Here is a 22,784-nt window from a genome sequence, read left to right as displayed (position 1 = left end):
GCTGCATCTCTTTGTAGTTCTCTCCATTGGCTTCCATTTCACCTTAGAGTCAAATTCATCTCCTGTGCTTTGCCTTCAAATCCCTACAGAGTTCTTGTCCCACTTACCTTTTTGACCTGGTTGAAAACCCCCCCCCCCAGCCGATCTCTTTCCTCCTCCAATGACCTACTAATGACTTCCTCACTCATAACCTCATCACACGCATGGATACAAGACTTTTCTAGAGCTGCCCCGATTCTCTGGAATGGTCTTCCAAGATCTGTTCGGCTTGCTCCTACTTTCTGCTCATTTACCAGAGCACTCAAAACTAATTTTTTCAAGCTTTCCTACCCATCTTCTTCTGTCTTTTGAAACTGTCACTACTTCCCACCACTACATATCTCCCCTCCTATTGTGTGATACTTCCCCCACCTACTAGAATGTAAGCTCTTCGGGGCAGGGTCTTCCCCTCCTGTGTCATTGTCTGTATTCGTCTGTCATTTTCAACCCCTATTTAATGTACAGCGCTATAATAATCCTGTTTATTAATAATAACAATAATAATAATAATAACCTGTCATTCTATCAATTGGTTACCTGGAGAAAGGGGGCACCAGGGCCCAGTTTGCCCCACCCATTGGCGCTTCTCCATAGAGTAAGTAAATGTCGGCCCCCCTGGGATTAGAAGGAATCCAAAAGGAAAGTAAAAAAGGCTGACAGTATGTTATTCTTGGGTTTGGATTCATCATTGGTGCAAACGTTCTCCAGAAGTTATTGGGATTTGTGCTATTCATGCAGCACGCATGCATTTTACTGCGACCAGGGCAGAATGAGGTTGGCGCCTGTGATCCTTGCCCTATAGAATCAACACAGCCATTTTTTTTTTATTTTTATTCAATTGGTTCCCCCTCACACAGCTCCTTGCCCTTTAATTCATTCCATTATCTACAAATTGCGATCAGTCTTCCGAAGGATTCTGTATCACGGACGACTGAGGACACTTTGATGGCAGAGCATAGGTAAACAGCATCCCCTTGGCGGCACAGAAATCCTGCCATGTGTTTACTTCCATTCTCATTTTACACTGATTTCTCGTCTCAGATCCCTGTTTGCCTGTTCCGTTGCTCCGCATTTTGTGCAAATATTGCACAGGCCATAAAGCATCGGCGATGGCGTAACAGAAGGGACTGCAAAGCCTGGCTCCTGCCATCACCATGGGGATTATCTACCCAGCTTGCGAGGATGTTGCGACCAAGCAAACTGTAAATGTTATCAGGTCTTCTGGTGAAACAAGAGGAGAGCTGGCGGAGCAGTCAAGCTATAGGCGTGTGCGCTTATCAAGATGAATTCGATCTGCGGGGTCACAGCATATGTACATCGCGTCCTTTCCGATAAAAGGCTTTTAGCTCAGGACAATGTACACATCCGCTTTGGGTGTTGCAAGGGGCTGGAGTGGTTCTAGTGGAAAAATAGGATGAGGTTTTAGCATTGGCGGGTGCTGAAATCACCGAAGGGGTTGGTGAAGCTGAGGGAATTGACACCGGTAAATTTGCCCACCTTGGCAACCCATTAGACAACAAGCTTGCCAAGTCCGACCGCCCACAATGTGCAAAAATTGGCACCTTCAAGTTTCAGTGGAATTGCCATTAAACAGTCTTGCAACGAGCCAATTTTTTCAGTGGGAGATTTAGTGCCCCATCTTTGTTGAAGTTGAAAGGAAGAGTTCCCCATCATTGGCAGTATGAAGAATTGTATCCTATAGTTGGTGCCATTGAGAGGATTGTGACTCATCATAGGTGTCAGTGTGAAAAATTGGGCCTCATCACAGGTGCCAATGGAAAGGATAGTGCTGCAACATTGGTGCCATTAAGAGGAATGGTTCCCCATCATTGGTGTCATTGAGAGGAATGGTGCCCCATCATTGGTGCCATTGAGAGGAATGGTGCCCCATCATTGGTGCCATTGAGAGGAATGGTGCCCCATCATTGGTGCATTGAGAGGAATGGTGCCCCATCATTGGTGCCATTGAGAGGAATGGTGCCCCATCATTGGTGCCATTGAGAGGAATGGTGCCCCATCATTGGTGTCAGTGGGAAATATAGTGCCCAACTTTGTTGAAGTTGAAAGGAAGACAGGAAGAAAGGAAGGCCCTCACTGGCAGCATAAAGAATTGTACCCCATAGTTGGTGCTATTTAGATGGTGGCCAATCATTGGTGTTAGTGGGAGGAATATTGCCCTATCCTTCTTGTAGGAAAATGGAAGAGTCCCCATCACTGCCAGTATGAAGATGTGTACCACTTTGTTGGTGCCATTGGGAAGTATGGTGCCCCATCATTGGTGTCTGTGTGAGAAATTATGCCTCATCACTGGTGCCAATGGGAGGAATAATGTTGCATTGTTGGTGCCTTTAAGAAAAATGGTGCCCCATCATTGGTGTCAATGGAAGGAATAGTGGCCCATCCTTGTTGTAGATGAAAGAATGAGTGCCCCATCATTGACAGTATGAGGATTTGTACCCCCTTGTTGGTGGCATTGAGAGGAATAGTTGCCAATCCTTGTTGTTGGTGAAAGGAAGTGTGCCCCATCATGGTCAGTATGAAGAATTGGACCCCAATTGCTGGTGCCATTGAATAGAGTGGTACTCCATTATTGGTGTCAGTGCAAGGGATTCTGCCTGTTCACTGATGCCAGTGGGAGGAATAGTGTTGCCTTGTTGGTGCCATTGAGAGGACCGGTGCCCATCATTGGTGTCAGTGGATATAGTGCCTCATCTTTGTTTTAGGTGAAAGAAAATTCTTCATGGTTAGCATGAAGAATTGTTTCCCAATGGTTCATGCCAATAGGAGGAATGGTGCCCTAATATTAGTGTCAGTGTGAGTAATTCTGCCAATAGGAGGAATAGCACCCCAACCCTGATGCCATTGGAAGAAATAGTGCCCCATCATTAGTTTTGGTGGCAGGATTTGATCCCCAAAGGCCAGTCAAAGGAAAGCCAAAAAAACAGATCCAGACCATGGGCAGAAAAAAAACATAATTTTTTTGTATTACTGACCAAGACTGTTCAGCTTTATCTACTATCTGTGTCAAGGATATGGAATTTTTGGGAACAAAAGCTGCAGAAATTTTGGTTTTCTTTGCATACTAAAAGTTAATTGCCCCAGCAAAATGTTTTTTTTTTTAAATTTACCCCATGTCATTTACCTCTAAATACGACATGATGACTTCATACTCCATATCATCGCTGGTCTCCTCAATGGCTTTGAAGAGGTCATTCAAGGTCCTTATGTATATTCCTGGCTCTCTGTCTGTTCCCAGCATTGTGTAGGTTTTGCCACATCCTGCGGGGGCGATATAGAGTAAGACTGATTTAGAAAAAGGTGTGGTCAGCACTAAAGCGGAATATCACATGACCCAGGAAAATATATGGTGCGGCAAGGGGAATGTATCCCCAAAACCAAAATGCTACTCAGCTCCCCTGACGCTATGCTGGAAGTTATTATCATTAAAAAAACGGGGGGATTTCAGGAAAAGCAGAAAGAAGGTGACTGCAGAGTTCCTCTTTGTGTTGGAATGTGTAATTACCAGTTTCCGGTCTTACTGTAATTCTTTCCGGTTAGTCAATGCTGTAATTAATCACCGGGCTATTTAATTGCTGGTTTGACATTACTTTGATTTATGTGACCATTATACACAATTCTACATACTCATAGAGGGTAATAGAAGGTATCGGACGGTTTGGTTACAATGCAGACGGATAACCGCCCAGCTCAATCCAATCAAGGAAAATTTATCTGATATTGTTTAAAAGGAAACTTGTGCAATTACATTGTTGGAAAAAAACAACTGGCTGAAAAAGGAAATAAACATAACTAAAACCTGCATTCTCCAGATATAACCAAATATGCACCAATAATCCAGAGAAAGGCAAAAAAAATTCTATAAAGCATGGTGCAATTCACTCCAATGGGGGAAAAATATCTTTCTGATTCCTTAAGGCATTTAGATGGAATCCCTGGAATCTAATCTCATAAAAAAATACATGGATACCAATGTTATACAAAACATATAAAATACACACGTGTATATAAACAACCATGGAGCACTGGGGTTTAGGTACAAATGATGGGAAGGCCTCATTGTCTGACAACTTGACTATTCCCAAATTGAATTTACTGAATTTACAAGTTTTTTGCAAAGACCCTGAAAAAGTAATGGCTGGAGGAGTTGGAGGCAGTGGGAACATGTCAAAAGTGAAACAATTTTAAAAAAGCCTGTGGCTTTTCCTTTAACCACCTGAGCGTTACACTGAGGTCTAGATTTCTGTACCAAAAGTGTTCCACTGTTTTTCATGAAATTTTTTTTTAAATTGTAGACCTGTAACTTACAGAAATATGTCCGAACAAGGGTCTAGTAGATATTATGAATATAAAAAATGTTTGAAACACACAATCATGTAAAAAAAAAAAATACTTTTAATAAAATTAAAGGAAAAACACAAAAATCAGCTTAAACATGACTACATAAACAAATAAAAAATATTGAAAATACTGAAAAAGCAATAACTCTGTATATTGTAAAGTACTATATTATTCTAAAACACCTCCCTAGTGTGGCAATTTTTAAAACTTTGATTGTGTATTTATTGGAGTTTGTTTTGAATTATTTTGTATTTGATTGGATATGGGAGTTTGTATCCAATCCAGTGCAAAATAATAATTAGAATTTCCAAGTTATTTACTTTTATTTTATTTTTTTTAATTTTTTTGTATTGGATTGGATACAGGAGTTTGTATTCAATCCAATACAAAATGAGCGTTTGAATTTACCAGTTATGTACTTTGTATTAATTTTATATTATTTTGTATTGGATTGGATACACGAGTTTGTATCCAATCCAATACAAAATATGAATTTGAATTTACCAGTTATATACTTTGTATTTATTTGAATTATTTTGTATTGGATTGGATACAGGAGTTTGTATTGAATCCAATACAAAATGAATGAATGAGTTTGAATTTGAATTTCCCGCACACGCGCCAATGTCATCGCCCACGCAGGGAGAAGCCGGCCGGCCTTTTTTTCTCCGCCGGCAGGCTTCTCATTTCAGAAGGCACCCGGCGCTGGACGAAGAAGGACGTGGGACGATCAGCGGGACCAGGTAAGAAGCCGGCCAGCATCTTGTGTTCCGCCGGCCGGCATATTGCGTTCCGCCGGCCGGCGGAACACAAGATGCCGGCCGGCTTCTTACTGGTCCCGCTGGTATAGGAGAAGGCACCCGATGCTGGAGAGGGACATCAACGGACGACGATCGACGGAGGACGACGCTGGAACACGACGCTGGATGAGCACAGCGGGACCAGGTAAGTGGGGATTTTAATGTATGGAAAATCTCGGGCTTAACGAAAATAGCAACTTTTTTTAGCCCGTACGAAGGTCGGGCTTAACGGTCGGGAGGTTAATACCAATTAACCTACAGTCATTAAAACACAACCTGCTGACTGTTCTATTACATTGCATTGGAAGTATGAAGAAGTGTTTGAACAATAATATGAAGAAACACCTTAGACGTGTTCCCATAGAAGGAGTTCCCTTCCCATGTTCCCCTCTCCTTCCTCTCCAACACTAAAATATCCTTTATTGGAAAGTTTTGGATTCATTGAGTCTGATTTATCAAAGTTCTATCACGAGAGAACCTGGGTGATCCAGCAAAACTGAATGGATTTTTAAAAAAAATCACTTACTAAATGTTTTCAATTCTGGACCAGATTCATTCCATGTTTGTTGGATCACCCAGGTTCACTCATGATAGTCTATCTTCTCCAGGCTCACAGCTATATTAAATCAGGCTCATAGTGTCACATTTTGGAGGTTTTAGACCCAAATGACGTCCCTGCGGATGTTTCTGTGATGTTGCCATAACAATGGAGGATGCCAAAAAGATTTACACATGACTGCGCTGCTTGCTTTAACCCTCACTCTGCCGGCATTGTATAATCACAACGTGATTGCATTGCCTTTCTTCTTTTTTCTGGTGCCTAATTTTTCATTTTTTCAGCCTTTGCAGCTACCTGTGGGGCTGCCAGAAATCTTCTGCATGTTTTGCTTAAAGCTAATTAAACTCAGAAATTCACTTTACATAAAAGGGTAGAGAACCTTTTTATGTAAAGAAAAAATTCTGTGTTTGCTTTATTTTTTTAAGTGCAACATCTGCCCCCTATTTCCCGATCGAGCCGGGGATAGCGACGTCACGCATCCCAGGAGGCTCTCACGTGTCTCGGATCATTTTGGGAATGCGCAGAAGGAGCCCTTTTGTCAAAAGGAAAACAAAATTGCCGATCTAATGAATGCACAGTAATATCGGCAAGTTATTTTACCATCTATGTCACCCAATCTCGCGCCTGGGTCGGGTGACATAGGAAAAAGAAGCCAGAAGAAGAGGGGAAGATGGCGGGGGACGGAGCGCCGGGCCGAAGACGGATGCCAGGATGACACAAGACCTGATAGAAGAGACCTCCGGATGGATCAGACTGCCCTGCGGGATTGAAGGTAAGCGTATTTTTGTTGTTATAGGGTACTTTTGAGTTTAGTGCCTCTTTAAGAAGCATTCTCCCTGCACAATTCTCTTCTGATCAGAATATTTCCTTTCTATGTTATGGAGAACCAGAGAGGTGTTCTGTAGTTCTAACACACTTCCTGTCCTGGGGTGACAACACTGCTCTCCTGCAGCATAGTAAGCGAGTGTTGTCAATCTAGCACAGGAAATGTGTGGCTGGCAGGATTACCAGGGGAAAATGAAGAATTAAAGCAGACCTAAACTCAGAATTTTCACTTTACATAAAAGAGTAGAGAATCCTTTTATGTAAGGTAAAAATTCTGTTTTTTTTTTTTTTTTTTCAAAAAGTGTGCAGCACCATTTGCTAATTCTTGATAGCCTAGGCCAGGGGTCGGCAAACTCTGGCCCTTAGGCCAGATACGGCTCAGCCGGTAGTTCGTTACGGCCTAACAGTCCCTGGCTGATCTCTCTGCCGGCCAGATTGGCCAGAGGGCGTTAGGAACTACTGGAGCCGTCGGAGCTCCGTTGCCACCTCCTTGCTGTTGCTCCCCTATTTACCGTGGCCGGCGTTGATACTTCCGTTGATACTTCCACGGGGGTAAATAGGGAAGGCTCCCTAAAAGGGAAATCCCTCTTCTCCGCAATGCATACGGAGGAGAGGGATTTCACTTCAGGGGGCGTTTCCGGGTGGGGGTGGTACCATTAGGGCGGGACTCACATTCCGGACTACTGTGCTCCACCCACCCCTGAAATGGCCTAGTGGCCAAAAAATTTGGCCTAGGCAGTCGAGAATAAATGGGAGCGCAAAGCCTCCCAAGATACCTACGTCACGCATCTTGGGAGGCTCTTGCGCGCTCCTTCTGCGCATTCCCGAGCATCTCAGTCATGTGCAGAAGGAGCATTTTTGCACAAAGAGAAAAATTAGTACATTTTTTTTCATTCTATGTCACCTGATCACGCGCCTGGGTCGGGTGACATAGGATGAAGAACAGGAAAAAGAAGAGAAGATGGCGGCGCCAGAAGCACCGGCTCCAGAAGGACGCAAGACCCGATGAAAGACACCCCCAGAGGGATCAGACTGCCCTGCGGGATTGAAGGTAAGTGTATTTTTTTTCTGCAGTTTTGAGTTTAGTTCCTCTTTAAATAATCCTTAAAAAAAGAAAAACTAATGCAGCCACCACATCCAAGGACTGACAGGCTGCAATGGATGACATTTTTACTTTAGATTAGATGTTCTTTAAGCAGAACCCCAGCTGGCTTGAGGTCCCACTGTCAAACAGACTAGGGGCTCCTATTGGCTGAGAATGGTTCAAGGCTTTCATAAATCAGACACCACCCCATGCCCGCCTGTGTATGTCCAGCTTGGCACAGCTTACAATGATAGGCATCTGGGCCCATTGACTTTCCCATGGCCCTGTTCCTAAGCATTTTTCTGCACTGCATTGTCCGCAGTCATACAGTATAGAGGCAATAAGGACCAGAATGTGATACTTCCATACGTACAAGGAAACCTTTACTCTGCCCGACTCCCAATCTTTTAACTCACCTGTAGGGCCGTAGGCAAATACGGTGGCATTATAACCCGATATGACTCCTTCGATCAGGCCTTTAGTTGTCAAGCGGTACACAGTCTCCTGCCAATCAGAGGGGAGCAATGTTAGTGCTGTACACTTAGCCCAAATGACAAATGTAAATGCAATGTTATATTTTATTATTTCAAGATAAGAAAAAAATAATATACATAGGAAATCAGAATAACACATACATCAGAATAACAGGAGGGTCATGTGACCTTTATTAATTTCCTTTGTTATCTATTTTTCCAGGTTTGAGAATATGACAAATTCATCTGAGACAAAGAAGATTGATGATGTAGGGCTGGGGTTCCTTAAAATGACCAGGTCAGAATAATCCACCAAAAATAAAAACTTGGACTTAATAACTCATGTGTGCGGTAGAGCTTATTTTGAAAGGCAGGGCTCCGCAATCTACACACGTTGCCCTTTGCGATGTACCGGTAGATCGCTATCCACCTGTTGGGCACCCCTGGCGTGGGGGAAAGTATAAGCAGACACTAAAGGGTATTTAATGATTTCATCAGAAGGAGCCTGTGTCATTTGTAACATTTCTTTCATTTTCTATCCAATTGTTACATTGTTATTATACAGTATTCATATAGCACCGTCATATTACACAGCACTGTACAAAGTCCATAGTCATGTCACTAGCTGTCCCTCAAACGAGCTCACAATCTAATGTCCCTACCATATTCATATGTCATTATTACAGTTTAAGGTAAATTTTGGGGGGAAGCCAATTAACCAAACTGCATGGTATTGGAGTGTGGAAGGAAACCGGAGTACTCGGAGGAAACCCACACAAACACAGGGAGAACCTGCAAACTCCATGCAGCTAGTGTCCTGGCCAAGATTCAAACCTTGGACCCAGGGCTGCAAAGACCAGAGTGTAACCACTGAGCCACCATGCTGCCCTTACATTGGAATTGAATTAATTGTATCAATGGGGGCACAGATAGAAATTAAAACCTGCAAAGGTTCTACTGTAATAAGAAAATTATGCTCCCCCTTCTCTTCTTTCCCAGTGATCAGACTGCAAAATTGTTCAACATTGTATCAGGAATATTATTTTTTTAACCCAGAAACTTTCAATATTAAAAAAAACTCCAACGCAATGACATTTCCTAGGCTGAAATGATCAGTATCCTGCAAACAGAATCAAGCATTTCCTCAGTTTCCTCCCCCAATAAGAGCAAACCCAATAAGAGCAACACTGTAACTCTTATTGGTTTACAATATAATTTTTTTATTATTCCTGAACCTTTTATTAATAGAGAACTCCAATGAAATGCCAGCTAGGCGGAGATGATGTTATCAATAGTCTGCAAACAGAATCAAGTATTTCTTCAATCTCCTCCCCAGTGATCAGAGTGCAACACTGTAACTCTTATTGGGTTACAATCTAATTTTTTTTTATTATTCCGGAACTTTTTATTAAAAGAAAACTCCAAAGCAATGACATTTCCTAGGCTGAGATGACCAAATCAATGATCAATCTCCTTCCCAGTGATCAAACTGCAAGATTGCAATCAGAAGCTGCAGCAAGAACTGCACAGACGCCAGGATTTACACGATTATGTCGTTCCTGAGCCAGCATGTCCATCCAGCAAGCAGATGGTGACTGCGGATGATGCCTGGACAAAGATATCTCCCTCCTTCTAGAGTGAAAAGCAGATTAAGGCTTTGCCAGGAACAATACTAATATAAATACCTGGAAATGTGCTTATCATGACGTCTTTGCCCGTAATACCCCTATAATGTACATACGGCGGTGCATTACCCCCATACAGGTGACAGTCACCTGTAAACAAAGGTGCAGTAGGTGGAAAGACTGTAAGTGAGGAAGTATCTCCACAAAGCAACCTGATCCAACCAAGGAGGTAATTCTATATGTAGGAGGCCTTGTATTTCCTTTCTCCTCTTTCTCCTCTACTGACGGGCCCAGCAAGAGCAAAGATTTCTCAGCAGGCAAGGTGAGGAGAATGCAAGAAAGTAAAAGTATACTGGGGAGGGAAGCAAACAGCAAGAAAAAGAAGAGTGGAAAGGAATGAAGGGGAACTGGGTGAGTCAGTACAAACAGGAGGACAATAGAGAAGGAACTGGACAATGGCCAACGCGGGAGGGAGACAGCAGAATAACTGACATTGAGGGAAGACTGTTTAAAGGGCAAGCAAGCATGTCAGGGGGTAAATCAAGTGTTTACGGTGACGCACCTGGATTTGTGACAGCTCAATCGGGCTAAGGGAAACAACCATGGAAAGTATTTCTATTCCGATTTTCAAAGTTCCAAGCTAAAGGCCAGAGGGGTTCTGGGGATAATTCTAATCAATAACACAAAAACTAAGGCTATGTACACACGTGCAATTGCTCCTGTCCGATAATCCGCTCAGGGCCAGTATCGGACCAGAATCTTATGTGTGTACAGCGCTCGCTGTCCATCGTTCGAACGACCGTCCTGGCAGATCCACGGACGATGGACAACGAAGGATCATAAAGAAAGTGAAGGGGAGAGAGCGCAGCCGGGTGGCGCTCCATTGTTCTGACCCTCCCCTCTCCATAGAGCAGAATGGTGCTGTATGTAAATATCTCATCATGCATCGTGCAGTCGTTAGTCATTGGAAAGGATCGTTAAAGATCCTTTCCAACGACAATTATAGCACGTGTGTACATAGCCTTATATTTGTGTTTCTCAACCAGGGTTCCTCCAGGGGTGGCTAGGGGGTCATTCAGCCATAACAATATGAGCATCCCAGATTAGTTTATGTGATATCAATGATCTTTTTGGCTATCTGTAAGGGCGACATTCCGCTTGCTGGCCAGCATTGAGGCATTCTTCCCACTGACCTGTGGATATATTAATTATAGAAGGGGTTCCCTAAGACCTGAATTTTTTTTTAAGGGTTTCCACATGTTAACATTTTAAGAACTGCAGGTGCAAAATTCTTTACAATGACAACCTAAAAGTTAAGTTCCGGCTGTAGGTGGAACCTTATAGCTCACTGCCTGGTGGCTTTCTGGATTTGGTCTTGTCCACATGGGAGCTCTCACCTGAACATTAGAGTTCTCTGGATAGATTTAACCTCTTGATTAGTCTTGGAAACCATTGTTGGATAAAGGTTCTTGCAACCATTCCAAAACTTAAAAAAATGCTGTGGCCTTATCTAGTTGATGTTAGTTGCCTTCGAATAGACTTGTTCTTGTACTTGTAGACATTTAGTAACTTTCCAAGCCATTTTTTAGCTCAAATAGAGTCAGGGAACACCCAGTCTGTATATTTACACACCTGGGATGAACATTTTAATCCCATTACCATGAAATGTGACATAGCAAATATTGATCTCTCAAGAACAGGATGGGGGTGTTGTAGATCATAGAAGTTGCACAACTAACCTGTTCTGAGTGCACAATCTCATTCTTGATGCCAGGTACCTAGAATGAGTTAATTGGTCTAGGACAGGATGGCTCCACTATTTTACACTTGGGATTCTGTTCCTGGACAATCCAGATCTTCCTTGGTGGTGAGATTAAAGAGTCTGTGCTTCCTATGTGGATATAATTACCACCATCCTACATGATGTCATTAGGGGTAGATAATTAAGGACTTTAGCTATTTGAAGCCTTGCCTGCACAAATTTCTTAGACAATTTCTTAGACCTATTCTCTTTGTCCAGAATATTGGGCTTTGAGCAGAAAAACCAAACCTCCCTTCGTAGTTCCACAGATGTATTTCGTACGAGGTTTCATTATTTTAAGGTTCACCTAGTTTTCATGAAACCCTCCAGCAATGAGCGTCCCGTAACCTCTTAGTGGGACCTTAACTGGTTGGAGGTTTAACCATTTTCTTGTAAAAGAGATATCAAAATCTTAGTTTATACCTTGAGATATATAACAGAGTTTTGTAATTCTTCTAGCTAACTATCCAGTAAGCACCAGCCATATTGCTGACACCTACAAGTATATTTACCTCCTGGTAGAGGATTACCATCTTCTATAAATGTTGGCGCATTGCTGACGGTATTTTGTCTGAGACATACAGTAGGTTATATACAGCATGGCCAGGCCAGGTACAACATATCTTTTATTATTCCATCTGTGCATGTAGATCTGTAAAAGCTTAGTGCAAATGTGTGGGATGGAGGATAAACAGAACCCCTGGTGGTCTTCCGTTGTGTACATTCTGTGCCCACAATTTGTGCAAAGAAATCTATATATAAAAGACATGTGCTGTCTGCGATAATGCTGTTCTCAATGATTCCGTCTCAGTGTCACATGCTGAATATAAGTATTCTGTAATAAAGCTTTTTGAACTGTTTTGTGTGCCCACAATCACCTTTGGTGTACAGTTCAGGGTTGGAATATGTGATGCATGATTAAAATGATAAAACATATTTTTGTTTTAAAGATCTAATTCTGCTTTTCAGTTAAGCATTACAATAGCCAAATGCTCAGTCAGTAGTCAACATAAACCTGAAGTGTATTCTGTTTCTAATCTGTTCTGGTTCCCTCTATTGTGCATTGAAATCCAAATGAGAAATTACAACTACGGAAATAAACCTGTGCTGAAGGGAAGGCTAGAACACCTTTTAAAATGTAACTTCAACTAATATATAGTGAATATATTCTAGGATAGAATTACATTTCGTGACAATAGTTATTTTTGTCTACAATCCATATTGGGGGGAATTCCTCATACAAAATATGAGATGCGTGTCACCAGAACAAGAAGGCAAAGACTTTGTCAGAAGATCTAACCCTTCCCCACTCAATTAAAATGTATTTAAGTCTTGGTCCCCATGGGGGAGATCAATTTTGGTTTGGCAGGTAGTTAAAAAAAATGTCAATGGGAGCATAGAAAGAAAAAATCCAACCGAAAAGCTCCAACCCGTTTAAGATTTGTATGGCATTAAATCTTTAATTTCACACTCGATTCTCTGTAGCTGGTATCCTCTAAAGATTATTACAGTTCTATCCCTATCCACCTTTACACATAATAAATCCTAATGATCTGAGCACTGGATGAGCTGAACAGGTTAAGTCTAATTACAATGTCACCGGGGAGGCTGCATCTGAGGAACCATTCCTGAAAAAATATACAGTTAATGTTTACTCTCTCTGGATGTGCCACCTGAGCACCGGGCGCTATGGAGCCACATTAATGTATGAAGCAAACAGAGCTCAAGGCCTCACCATCACCTCCTAATCATCGTTATGTAATTGAAATGTCGAGGATACCAATAATGACAATGCAAAAAGAACAGCCTATGCTCAGTGACCTCCCTTAACCAACCAGAGATCTGCTTTGAGGGGTCTAGGGTGACCGCAAATTGGTGTTACAAAAATCTGTGCATCTCCCGACATGGTTCCAGAGATAAAATACAAGCAACGTTCGATGCCCACTCAAAAAAATTCATCATTTGAGAAAGGACTTAAATTTAAGGGTATCACCAAACCTCACCGAAACCCAAAATTTATTTTCAATCGCTTTTATTTTACAAAAATATTTAACAACATACAAATAAACAGGGTATATCCAATACAAATATATTACAACAATACAACTACCATTAATCTGAAGGTATGAAAGAGATCCATATTGGAATTTTGGCACTTTAGGTCGTATGGACTAATACCAAAATACCCTTATGGGCCTAGAGGATTTACACAAGCCCATCAGTATGATTGTCTAATGTTTTAATGTCTCGTCAGTATCATGGGTAGATGGACCTGAAGTCCATGTTATTATATAGACCCATGGTTGATACCAACAGCCATAAAAATAAACAAACTCAAAATATAAAACAATATACATAAACAAACAACAAGATATCCCTGGGGGGTAGTAGGGGGGGAAGGTAGACAAAACAGGGGCAGTGGATTCTAAATAGTGACCCTCATCATTAGAACCGATGAGTCTCTGGACAATTATTACCTTAGCGTATATATGTTTGGAGTTGGGGGATTCTTTGAACCAGTCCCAAACAGACCAGGTTATTTTAAATTGTTCCGTTCGGTCATACCGAAGGGCAGCAATACCATCTAGATAGTATCTTGTAATTAGTCTTCTGGGTTTTACATGTCAGCGCGAGTTTATGATTAAGGATAAAAGATTTCTCCCAATCCTCCATGGTTATCATTTCAAACCCAACATTTCTGAACATCTTCCATCACTATAAAATCTACTGACTCCTCTATATCCCTTTCCACTTTGATCAGTCTCTGTTATGTTTTTTGTTCCAGTTTTCACATGCCAATATCTGCCAATCTCTGCCATGTGCAGCCCAAGGTGGTAGCTGATAGGGCACTTATATATGGCCACCTAGCACGAGATCAGCCATATCCTGTGAGTTGGAAAAAGGAATATCAGCACATAGGAGTTCATATCTTTCAGGTATGCAATCTTAAACCATGTGGTTAGCCACTCCTGGATGCCCCTATATGCGTCCAGAAGTAGTTTTTAAAGCCAGCCACAGAGTTTGATGAATGCTTTATCATGCAGTTGGATGAGGTTCACTGCACAACAAGAGATGATGGACAATTGCAACACAACCACAAAGCAACTACGTTCAGTGGCAGCCTTGGAGCACATCCCAATTAAGTCAAGGAAGCAGCTTGCTGCTCAAGGGCAGACAGAAGCTACATATTGCATCCAGGATCTGCACCCCAAACTTCTACAACATAAACTCAACCTTATGCAAACACATGCACAAAATAGCTCCCAACCAATGCCATATGGTTGAATATGAGTGATTGGAGGTGAAGTTGTGCATGCTTTTCCATCCCTTAAATTGGCACTAAAGATGTGTTCCAAAGATTACACGGCACTTCAGCACATAATCATGCCATTTAGCAATTGATTGGAGAGGCAAAGGAATATGTGATGAATGAAGTCTAACTTCATGAGAACCTGCATAATTAAGCCTGGAAAACAAGTTAAAGATGGAGAAATGGATCTTTGAACCATTGTTGTGGACCACCAGATACTTTGCTGAAGTTTAGGGTTCTTTAAACAACAATGATGATTATTTTTGATGGGGGGTTAAGAAACATATGAAGACTGAACTATATTATCAAGAAAAGTTTATTATTCCATTCCCTAAACCATAAAAAATAGTGAAACAAGGCATAACATTTCCTTAAGCTCTAAAACCCCTAAACGTTGCATGGATATGGGCCAAGAAACATTTTTATTCATTACACTGTGCAGGAAACCTTCAGAAATGTATACCTGATTAGCCGTGTAATCGAACGTCACATCAAACATATAAGACTTCTCCCGAGAACGGTTGGCTCTTAGAATGTCATCCGGATCTTCCATGGGATCCATTAAAACCACCATCTGGAAAAGAAATATTAAAATATATTATGGTGAGTCCTAATTGTTGTATGGGACACATCTTGGATATGTGAATTGTGTTTAGGGTTTTCCAATGACGACACTGTTTGGAGTCAACACAAGGTTGCAGAAGTTTTTTCATAAATTTTACAAAACTTTAGTTTAAAGATGAACTCCAGGCAAGCAGGCATGGCTGAGGATATATGTATCTGGGAGCGGCTTTATATTTGCTAAAGTATTTCTTATATTTACATAGCTATACATTATGGCAGAGCCAAAGAGGTGACCTACTTCTTTCTAAACACATTGGTCACCTTCTGGTACCCATCTGGTGATGGTATAGTAATTAAATAATATCTTCACCCTCTCCTCCCACCAACATGTTTCTTGTCCGCACCTGTCCATAGCGGGCACCTGATTGGCCACAATAACAGCCCTTTTCTTTTCCAGCACAATGCAGTTCACAAACAAAGATAAGAGCTTGAAGTCATTGTGAAACCAAGGCACCAAAATAGCCACCCAATTGGGCAGAACATACATACCACATAGAGAAAGTGTTCTTGGAGGGAACTAATACCAGCTAATCTGTTTGCCAACTGTCTGTGAACCGGCTCCTTTGCAAGTAAAGAAGAGCATGTCCGGATAAAAGCAGGAACAGATGGTACCCAGCCTACAGACTCTGCAAATTCTCCCAAATCAGATAAAGGAATTATTCCAGAAACTGTGCCAGGTTGCAAAGACGATTCCTGGCTAGACAACCTGTACTGGAATTGTCGTGCAGGTGGGCCAGACAATGGTGCCCTTCTCTTGCTAACCAGACCCATGATAGTGTCCTGAGAACCAGAACAATGGCTGCTATTTACTGCAGACACTGTCCATTAACGCTCAGGATTAAGGTATGACGCTATAAAAGGGCATTTTGGAGTTTTGGCCAACCAGTGGCAAGAAATAGAGACTGAAGAGTCGGTCAATATCTGATTTATAGAAGGGAGAACCTGTTCTGAGGGACAGTCCATTCCCAAACCTTTTAGTTCAGGCAAAGTCATGGAAAGGCATCAACCCTATATGCACTACAAAAGTGAACCTAAAGCCAAAACATGTTTTTTTGGATAAAGGATGATTATCTTCTCCTTGCACTCTGGGTACCTTTTCCTGTTCCGAAGACAAAACAGGAATTAGGGTGAAACCTTATTAAAAAGAGGGGAAATCTCCTCTTAGACAGTTGTTACCAGTGGTGCAACTATAGATCTTTAGGAATATTTATCAAGGTCTCTTCTAGGGCCCCCTTGGGTTTTGCGTTACAACTATCAAAGGGTAACAAGTGGGTGCATATCAATGCATGCAGACAGAGCCCAGCCTGGAGCACCACAGCACAGCTGCCTGGCTGCCCATTTCCAAGTGGTAGGAGGGTAGATTCCCAGGCTGGGTGCATTGGAAGCCCATTCCACCCTGACATCACATTCATTTAAATGGGGTGTAGGGTGCATGGATAGATGAGTTCACAAGCTTTAATGCAGGGAATGAAGTGTAGAAAGTAGTGTGGGAAGGGGATCACAACTCGTGCAACATTTTCCACCATGAAGCATCCCAATGTTACGAACCCTGCAGCATGCCAATTTTAGGAACCCTGCAGCATGCCAATGTTACAAACAAAATATGGTGGCATTCCATGATAAGAATTTTGTTAATAGGAATTCCAAAATGTTAAAGTTACCACAGATACAGAAAGTGGGGGTAAATTTTCAAATAGGGGTTTTGTGTTTCAGCAACAACTATACAAGGCTGGGTTCCCACTATGGCTATGCAAAGCATTTTTAGAAACTCAGGCATGCTGACTTTTTAGTTGGCATTAGGGTAGCACAGGCCAATACCCCAGTTGCCTAGAAAATTTGTGCATACATTGAGCTGAAGTGAACAGCATTTAGGGTGCCATTAGGAGTTAGGAGTAGAAATTCAGCACACAAAATTGCATGCATTTCTGTATGTGTGTGCATTTTTGCAATGCGCTAGTAGGAATGGGTGAGATTTTTTCTTGCTTTGCTGTGATTTTCCCTTACTTCCTCTTGTGTCTACAGAATAAGAAGTAAAATAAAATCTCCCACAGACAGAAAAACAATCTTAAGCAAGTTTTCTACTACCCATTTTCCCTTCTTACCAAAACATAAGAAGACCAAAGGTTTGGTTTTATGTCTTTATATTTGCTTTGATGTACATTGGACAAAATAACTCTTCGGAAAGGATTATACAGACCATACATTACCCACCATTTTTTTTTTCTAAGGCCAGTTTTGAATAGCGGTCAATAAAATCTACCAGAATTGTTTCCCTAATTATCACGGGGCTCATTCAAATGAATTTTTAATCAGCTGTTTGAATTAAAGTGTAGATTTTATCTGACAGCACAATGTTAAGCAGCCTTCCCTGCTGTCACTACAACATGCTCCAATGCCTCCGCTCTGTGACATATGGCAGCTATGAACACCCTTAAAGAGGACCTTGAATGAAATTCTGCATGCTGATTGACACCCTTATCTGTCTTTTTGTGCACCTGTTGGGATCTTTTCCAGACTTGAACTTGAACTCCAGGCACAAAAGGTTTTCAATAAATACAATATAACTTTTTTGTTGCATGTTGGTTTCAGGCTTTGGTCCCATGCAGAGTCACCTGTTGCAGGTTTCTGCATGCAATGCACACCCTTCTGTCTTCATGTCCTAAATTGTCCCTGGCATGCTCCCACCAAATGCCCCCCCCCCCCTTCCTACACACACCGCCATTCCGTCTGTCCAGACTGTTGCTGTAGCAACTCAGCAGAAAAGTGGGTAGTTGATGGATCTTAAAAGCCTGTTATTAGCCAGCGCCATCTGTGCCCATTTCTCCCTGGCTCGGTCTGTTTTGTTTTGCATCAGACTTATGGGCCGCATTCTTCACCTGAGACATGAATAAAGTTTCTTGTCTTGGTTTTGTTGTATATATCCCCAAAGCAAGTTTAACTAATAATGCAGGGCCAAATGCACATCCAGAACTCTTGTAAATGATATGGAGTTACTTATTCCAAAATGCATACAGTGGTTTCAGGCCATTTGATCGTTAGCAGTATGGAAACCATGGCTTCTATGGAGTAGAGCTTGGCTGGTCAAATGGTGGCCTTCAGGTGCTTAATTGGTGGCCATTGAGGCTGTCCAGTCCCTGGTGCCAGGAAAACCAGACTGGGTTAACTTCCACTAGGGTGTGATGCCAGCAGTGCCCACACAGGACCACACCACCTTATGTCACAGGGCCTCCATGCCTTCCACCTTTCCCATTACCATGCTACCTACCGCTGACCCCTTCTGCCATAGCACTATTAACCAAGCAACCTCTCTGTCATTTTTGCATCAGTGCCACCCACCTTACGTCATTTATCACAGTGCCTCCATGCCACCTTCCTCACCCCACAGTGCCAGACTGGCCAGCTTCCTCTCTGCTGTGAAGCCAGCACTGCCCACACAGGACTGCAAAACCAATTATGACCCTGGCAGGCACCACAGACAGTGTGTGCCCCTGCACTAAGGCATGGCAAGAGCAACTGGAGTGCTCATCAGTGATTTCATTCAATCTAACTAACCCCTCTGTTATAGTGCCTCCATGCCACCCCCCCCCCAGAGCTTTCATGCCACCATCGTCTCACACAGTGCCTCCATGCCACCCCCCCGGCCAAGGATTGCATGCCACCACCTTGTCACACAGTGCCTCCATGCCACCACTCCCTGCCACAGGGCTTCTACACCAGAACCCTCTGTCACAGTTCCTTCATGTCTTCTACCTTTTCCATCTTTTACAGTGCCTCCATGCCACCCACCTGACCCGACTTGTCACAATGCCCCCTTCCTACCCTTCTCACTCCTCTGCCTTCCTGCCACCCACCTCACCCCTTTGCCCCAGCCCCACTTTGCCACAGGTAAGTCTTTACCAATGAAAGGTCGTATCTCAAACTGGCTTTTGGAATTCTAGGACAGATCAAGGAGCAGCGCAGGAAATAATCACACAGAACGCACAACTGATCCCTTCTAAATATACCCTAAGCGTAGGAAACCACTTTAGCAGTCAGCTGTAAACACGGGTATTACGGCTAATAGGAGAGACAAACCAAAGAGCATTACCATGAACTCTGTGACCTGTTACTTTCACGTGGCCTTGTGACTCAGAGAATTAAGCATCGTATTGTGACGCACCACAGAAAGGGCCACATAGAAAATGAACAGGAATGGGGAAAAAATATTCTATACATAGCCTTGTACATAGAAATTATCTCTATAGCAATTAGTTATAGCTTTTGTCATTCCAGACCAACAGCTAAATGCACAGGAGAAACACATAAAAAGGAACCATATAATGGAAACTTATACTGTGGTGACCCCATCGCCTCCCCGACCTTATCGTGCTATAGAACTGCATGGAAAACATATACAATGTATGGTCCTCGCCGTTGTCCTTCTTTCTGTACGATCTTTGGATAGCAGATAAACCTCACTCTGTGCATGCCCAAATAAATGAGATAACAGTTTTCTTATATAACATTGCATGTGGATCAGAAAACAACATTTAAGGGCACTGCATATCATATCATATTATAGGCTGCTTCATACAAAGCCATTTCAAAGCAGGAGAATACGGAAGAAAATAAAACCTTGAGCTACTGAGCCCTGTAAGCAACCAGCTTTTACAGTGAAGCAGATAAAGTTAATCTGTAAAGATAAGCTGCATATTAAAAATACAGAATATTTCCATGCAATATTCATTTAATTGGCTAAAACAAGAATAAATTAATATAATCATTGTCAATATGATGATCCTACCTGTTCATCCACTTTGTGAGCGATGATGGTGGCTCCTTCCATAAGTTCCGTCTCATTGATTGGCCGGATCCGGAGGGCCACCTGTCCAGATAGAATAAAAAATGCAATGTTAAATAAATATATATATATATATATATATATATAACTATACATTTTGCTTTTATTAGAGATGTATTGGAGTCTTCTGAATTATTATCTTTTAGCGATCATACAGAAGAATATAATATGAAGTTCTGAAATCAGTACTAGAAGAATGATGTCACAGATCTCACGGCCAATCAAAAACAAAACTATGCAGCATTGGTATTTATCTGGTGTTTTTTCCTATTCTCTTTATTATAAAATGATATTACCATCCAAGGACAAATAATTTGAACACTATATATGAGAATATGTTGGACATCCCATTCCAAACCCATGGCCAATAATATGAAGCCCCAAACCCCCATTATTCTGCACCTATACCAACCTTCACTCTTCTGAGGCTTTCTACAAGATTTTGGAAGGTGTCTGGCAGAATTTGGGTCCCTTTAGCAAAAAGAGTGTTTGTGTAGTCAGTACTGATGTTGGATGAGAAGATCTGGCTCACAAATGGTGTGCACTTTATCCTAAAGGTTCTCGAAAGGGTTGAGGATCGGGACACTTGAGTTCCTCCACACTAAACCCATCACGCCATGTCCTAATGGAGCCGACTTTAGGCACAGGGGTACAGTCATGTTGGACCAGAAACGGACCTTCACCAAACTGGTACCAAAGGGTTTGAGGGGTACAATTGTTCACAATGCTTTGTATGATTTAGGATCACCAGAACCTTTCTTTAGAGACACCTGAACGTCATCAGTAGTAGGAGGTCAACATACGTTTGATGGTCAAGTGTCCACAATCACTTGGACATACTCTGTTGCACCAAGAGTGGATGTATGACGTTGAAGCTTTAAGTATCCAAACTCAAAACTTTTTTTTGGATCGAGTGGTGGAGGATCGGAACTTCTTTATTGCTTTTTGGGAAAACCAGCCTATTTCTCCTGGTGTTCATTGTTAACCAAATGGAAAGTGAGGAATATCTAAACCAGGGTTCCTCAACAACAGTTCTGTGGAACCCTAGGGTTCCTCTAGACGTTGCTTAGGGTTCCTTGAGCAATTTGCTCCCCTCCACCAATAGGTATCTGTAAGGGTGACATTATTCCCATTGGCCAACAATGCAAGAGCCATTCAACCCATTGACCACCGGGCTAGTGTTCCATGAGTTGCTGTAAACTGTTGAGTTGGGTTGACCAAATGGAAGAAATAAACGAGAAATAATGTGGACACTATTCACAGTGCCAAATATGTAAGAATAGGTTTCATTCTTACTGTTTCACACTTCCTGTTACGACTATAGTACAGAAAACCTGTTAAAGTTAGAGTTTTATTTGCAGCCATTTGTGGTTTTGAGACACTTCATGTAGCATCTTATGGTTGGTTCTTCTATCAATGACTTCCGTAGACATGAGTGGTACAAATAATGCATTTCTGCTTCCTGCAACCCTCGTTTCCCAACCTTGGACAAACGCTCCCCAGAAGTATTCAGGCATTCCATAAATACCTGGCAAGGGCTTTGCCATCCTGCAACCATCAATGTAGGCTATGCGGCTAAAATTGGTAACTACAAATTGACCATTGGCCTGTACAAGACCTAAATGGGGACTTTCTGGGCTGAACCCCCAACTGGTGTCTATGAAGTTTTTAAACTTCCCCCCAGCAATCTAACTGCTTCATGGGGTGGGTCAGTCAGATTGTGCGGTATATACGGTCAGCTTTACAGCACGCCATGTGCAAGAAAATAAGAACTGGCATTGTCGCAGTTGGCTTCTCAGGAATTTAGCCGCATCCGATGCACATTGTTGCTCAGAAATTCAGACGCATGGGTGGCACACTGCTGCTTGGCAATTCAGACGCATGGGTGGCACACTGCTGCTTGGCAATTCAGACGCATGAGCGGCACACTGCTGCTCGGCAATTCAGATGCATGGGTTGCACACCTGTTGCAGGTACCTGATTTGCATCTACCCATGTCCCCATTTTGCTCAATGATCCCTTTACATCACAAGCTTTGCATCTGTAAGCTGGGCAGGAAAAGAAGAAAAGTCATCAAGACTTGCACAGATTCAGATTCTCAGATTTGCTCATATATGAAATCATATTTCCCACTGAAAAAAAAATGCTCGCCATCGGACTGCGTGCTGTCTGTCGTTCGTTCAAACGCTGCTGACTCATCGCTCTGTGACTACCCAGCCGAAGCCATCGGATTTGAATGGCTGTTATGTCAAAGTTAATTACGTGTCATTATTTGGCATCTCTAATCCTGTGCCAGAGACCCCCAGCGAGGGATTAGCCTGCATTCACACACATGTAATTAATGTGCAGCGCAGTGTGAACGCGGCACAGCGCCCGGACAATGTGCCTAGGACAACGAGGAAGCAGGAAGGAAGTAAACGCAGAAAACAGCCGGTTAACTCTTTC

At 42.3% G+C, this 22,784-nt stretch overlaps 1 protein-coding gene across 1 annotated transcript in view; it reads right to left on the bottom strand.

The window, feature by feature from the left end:
• Nucleotides 1-22,784, bottom strand: part of KIF19 (kinesin family member 19) — a 44,909-nt gene that overhangs the window by 19,623 nt on the left and 2,502 nt on the right. Inside the window, exons 2-5 of the mRNA XM_072403478.1 lie at nucleotides 20,283-20,363; nucleotides 15,339-15,449; nucleotides 8,083-8,170; nucleotides 3,182-3,318 (exon numbers count right to left, since the gene is read on the bottom strand). Coding sequence (XP_072259579.1) covers nucleotides 3,182-3,318; nucleotides 8,083-8,170; nucleotides 15,339-15,449; nucleotides 20,283-20,363 — 417 coding nt within the window. The remainder of the gene's footprint in view (nucleotides 1-3,181; nucleotides 3,319-8,082; nucleotides 8,171-15,338; nucleotides 15,450-20,282; nucleotides 20,364-22,784) is intronic.

Source organism: Pyxicephalus adspersus, chromosome 3 (assembly GCF_032062135.1).
Source record: "Pyxicephalus adspersus chromosome 3, UCB_Pads_2.0, whole genome shotgun sequence".
NCBI lineage: Eukaryota > Metazoa > Chordata > Amphibia > Anura > Pyxicephalidae > Pyxicephalus > Pyxicephalus adspersus.
This window is presented reverse-complemented; position numbering and strand designations above follow the sequence as displayed.